This window comes from Triticum urartu, chromosome 5A (genome assembly GCF_056163025.1).
Source record: "Triticum urartu cultivar PI428250 chromosome 5A, HENAU_Tu73, whole genome shotgun sequence".
NCBI classification, from domain to species: domain Eukaryota; kingdom Viridiplantae; phylum Streptophyta; class Magnoliopsida; order Poales; family Poaceae; genus Triticum; species Triticum urartu.
The window spans coordinates 627,929,410-627,932,595 of NC_141877.1; the positions used below are offsets into that span (position 1 = coordinate 627,929,410).

At 52.5% G+C, this 3,186-nt stretch overlaps 1 protein-coding gene across 1 annotated transcript; it reads left to right on the forward strand.

Moving 5' to 3' along the window:
• The first annotated feature begins 514 nt into the window (after positions 1-514).
• LOC147973539 (transcription factor bHLH162-like) lies at positions 515-1,711 on the forward strand. Its single transcript, XM_087525035.1, has 3 exons — positions 515-735; positions 847-1,200; positions 1,320-1,711. The coding sequence occupies exons 1-3, from the start codon at positions 574-576 to the stop codon at positions 1,386-1,388; spliced, it is 585 nt and encodes a 194-aa protein (XP_087381161.1). The 5' UTR covers positions 515-573; the 3' UTR covers positions 1,389-1,711.
• Positions 1,712-3,186: the final 1,475 nt, after the last annotated feature.

The window sequence follows — 3,186 nt, forward strand, 5'->3', positions numbered from 1 at the left end:
ACATTTATGAGGGCAAACTGTCAGCAAAAGGCAAAGTCAATAATCACAGATGATGACACTGCAATAATCCAAATCCTGCGCAAATTCTGATGTAACTCCTACGTCATTTAATAATTAATCATATAAAAAAACTGCGCAAACCTTGGCGTAAAATCAAATGGTGTAGACTGGATAGATGAGAGCTGGCCACACCAGTCCATATTTTTTTCATCCGGTGGCAACCGTACTGTCATTTAACTAGAGCATTTACCTCAATTAATTAATTATTATATTCTTAAATGGACGGTGCTGAAACTAAGCTTGGCGGTGGCAGAGCAACAAGGTCATGGTCCTTGGTCTAAAAGCTAAAGAAATGCTTAACTTCTCCTGGGTGCATTCCACATCAAACGACTCGGGCGGATATTGACTAGCACAGTAGATGAACGTAAGCACATATATAGCTTGCACGGCCGAAGCCGAACGAGTATCACGCCGGGCGGCTAAGCGCGTGACCGTCTACGAGCCGTCGTGCGACCGTAAGTATACGTACATACACGCTGACCACGACCACGACCGAACAGCCCGCCGGTCATCATGGCGATGCCGCCTCCTCCTCCGCCTCCACTTTATCCTGCGACGGCCGGCGGCAAGCCTGAACGGAAGACGGTGGAGCGCAACCGCCGCAACCAGATGAACGCGTTGTACTACCGCCTGGACACGCTCGTCCGCGCCGGCGGCGCCGCCCCTTCTCCCGCAGTTCGTGCACACATTTTATATCGATTGACCTCATATGTATATGTGTTTATATATACGCGCCACGCGCCCACGCGCATGCATGCACTCATAGTGATGATTTTGTACGTACAGCCGGCGGCGGCGACTAGGCCTGACAGGCTCGGGGAGGCGGCGGCGTACATAAGCCGGACGGCGGAGCGGGTGGAGAGGCTCAGAGATAGGAAGCGCGAGCTGACGGCGGCCAGGGCGGCGTCGACAACCGAACTGGGCTCCGGCTCTGGTTCCTCATCGGGGGCGGCAACCGTCGTGGTGGAGGTTCAGCATCTTGGCTCCGGTCTGCACGGCATCCTCGTCACCGGCGCCCCTCCCAGCGACGGCTCGTTGTTCCACCGCGCCGTGCGCGCCGTGGAGGAGGCCGGCGGCGAGGTGCAGAACGCGCACTTCTCCGTGGTCGGCGCCAGGGCCGTGTACACCATCCACACACTGGTGAGCCAGCTCGCGCGTCAACCATTAGACATTTCGGATTACAATCTGTCCCTCTCTCCAAATATGATCTAGCGTCCGTGATGATATCTTTAACCAGGAGCTATATATCGGTCTTGTAGGTTGGAGAGCAGCAGGGCAGCATCGAGAGGGTGGTGCAAAGGCTCAAGGAAACAGTACGTGGACGCTAATATCCCGTCATGAACGAGGAAAATTCTCCTTAATCCCAGACAGAAACCAAACCATTTCATGTGAGGCTGATTCCAGATTTGTGTGCTGTATTGTACAAGACCCTGTAACGCTACTCATATTGTTCTCTGTTGGTTATCGATCAGTCAACGCGCCCGGCATGCAAGGAGAGCTGCCTACCCATACTGTTCTCTGTTGTTGCAGGTATGATGGCTCAAAATACCAGTCCTCGCGGGGTGGGGACGCAGGACAGATTATTCAGTTGGTAATTTACCAAACTCTAGCGGTCTAGCCCTATGTATGCAGATTGCAGATGATCTATGAATACTACGTGTGTGGTTTCTTATTCTCGAAAGATGCGTCTCTAGTGGATTCCTACAAAATGATAAAGTAAACGGTCGAGTAAAACTTAGAGAGTGTTTGTTTTTAGGGATTTTTTTATGTAGAGACTAGAAAAAGTCTCTCTTAAAGACCTTTTTACTAAACGAGAGGGTTTTTTAGGGACTAAACTAGGCATTTAGGACTAAATGAAGAAGACTCTTAATAAGAGTCTTTTTGGGACTTTTCCAACAATGCCTCTCCATGCACCCATTGGCCCGTCATCTCATGGTGTTGTTTAATTGTTATTTTTCTATATACCAGGGGTAACATGGTCATTTAATAACCTCTAGGAAGGGACTAGGGACTTTTTAGTCTCTGAAAACAAATAGAAAGAGACTTTTTAGGGACTAGGGACTTTTTAGTTGGGACTAGAAAAAATCCTATGACTAGAGAACTAAACACCACCTTAGATAACCGAGAAAAAGCAAAACTGTTACTGTAGGTACAAAATAGCTTGACTATGGCTGGTCATTCCCGGTACCAGCCGAGCAGTGTAGTAGCCCTCGGAAATTGTTGCACCCAGCAGCGCGTACGTGGTAAATGGTGTCTGAAACAGAGAGATCAGTAAATGCACTGCCGGCCCAAACGCTTGAAACGCATGTAATGAACCGGAGGTGCGTTTTGCAAATTATCCTCCATGCATGCACGTTTCCCAGTCTGTAATTGAACCTGAGAACGCACGACACGACCAATAAATAGAGAGATTGGTCCATGTGCGTTGCATTGCATTCCCGGCCAAACGCCACACAAAACAACAAATAACCACGGCATGGAGAAAGCCTCGGATCACCGCCGGCTGGCGCCCGCCATAGTCGTCGCGCTGGTCGCCACCGCCGTCGTCCTGGCCCCTCTCCCAGCCGCCGCCCAGCCGCCGCCCAACGACGCCCAACGACGCCCACCGGCGCCATCGCCACCACACACGCAGACCGAACCAAGCCCAAAGCCGGAAGCAACATCGGCGAAAATCGCCAACGACTCAGCGGAGACATTGTACGCGTGTGACATTGAGGACCGTATGGGCAACGACGAGGAGGTCATGTTCTTGGATTGTGACGGCAACGACGACATCCGGCCGTTGATTCTCGACAACGGCAACACCTTGACGTACCGGGCATACTGGGAGTGGGAGCCCAAGGTGACGTGCAAGTGGAAGTACGCCGGGAACATCATGAGCGGGGTGGTGGTGTGGGACGTCCAGTGGCCGGGGGCGAGGTCGTGCAGGGTGGCGACGCAAGGAGGGGACTCGCCGTGCAAGGTCGTGTTCGAGAACAGGGCGGTGACCTTCGTGACGCCAACGGGGAGGAGGGTGCTGGGCGACGTCGCCATCAAGGAGTGCAGCAAGAACTGGGGCGGGTTCGGCAGTTTAGTGCCGTTCGGGCTCGGATGCACCTACCCCAACCACGAACACCCCTACGTCGG

Bases quoted from the DNA above. Each gene is read 5' to 3' on its own strand.
- LOC147973539 (XM_087525035.1), top strand. From the start codon at position 574: ATGGCGATGCCGCCTCCTCCTCCGCCTCCACTTTATCCTGCGACGGCC. The intron at 736-846 runs GTTCGTGCACAC...TTGTACGTACAG, and splicing joins GCGCCGCCCCTTCTCCCGCA to CCGGCGGCGGCGACTAGGCC. The intron at 1,201-1,319 runs GTGAGCCAGCTC...TCGGTCTTGTAG, and splicing joins TGTACACCATCCACACACTG to GTTGGAGAGCAGCAGGGCAG.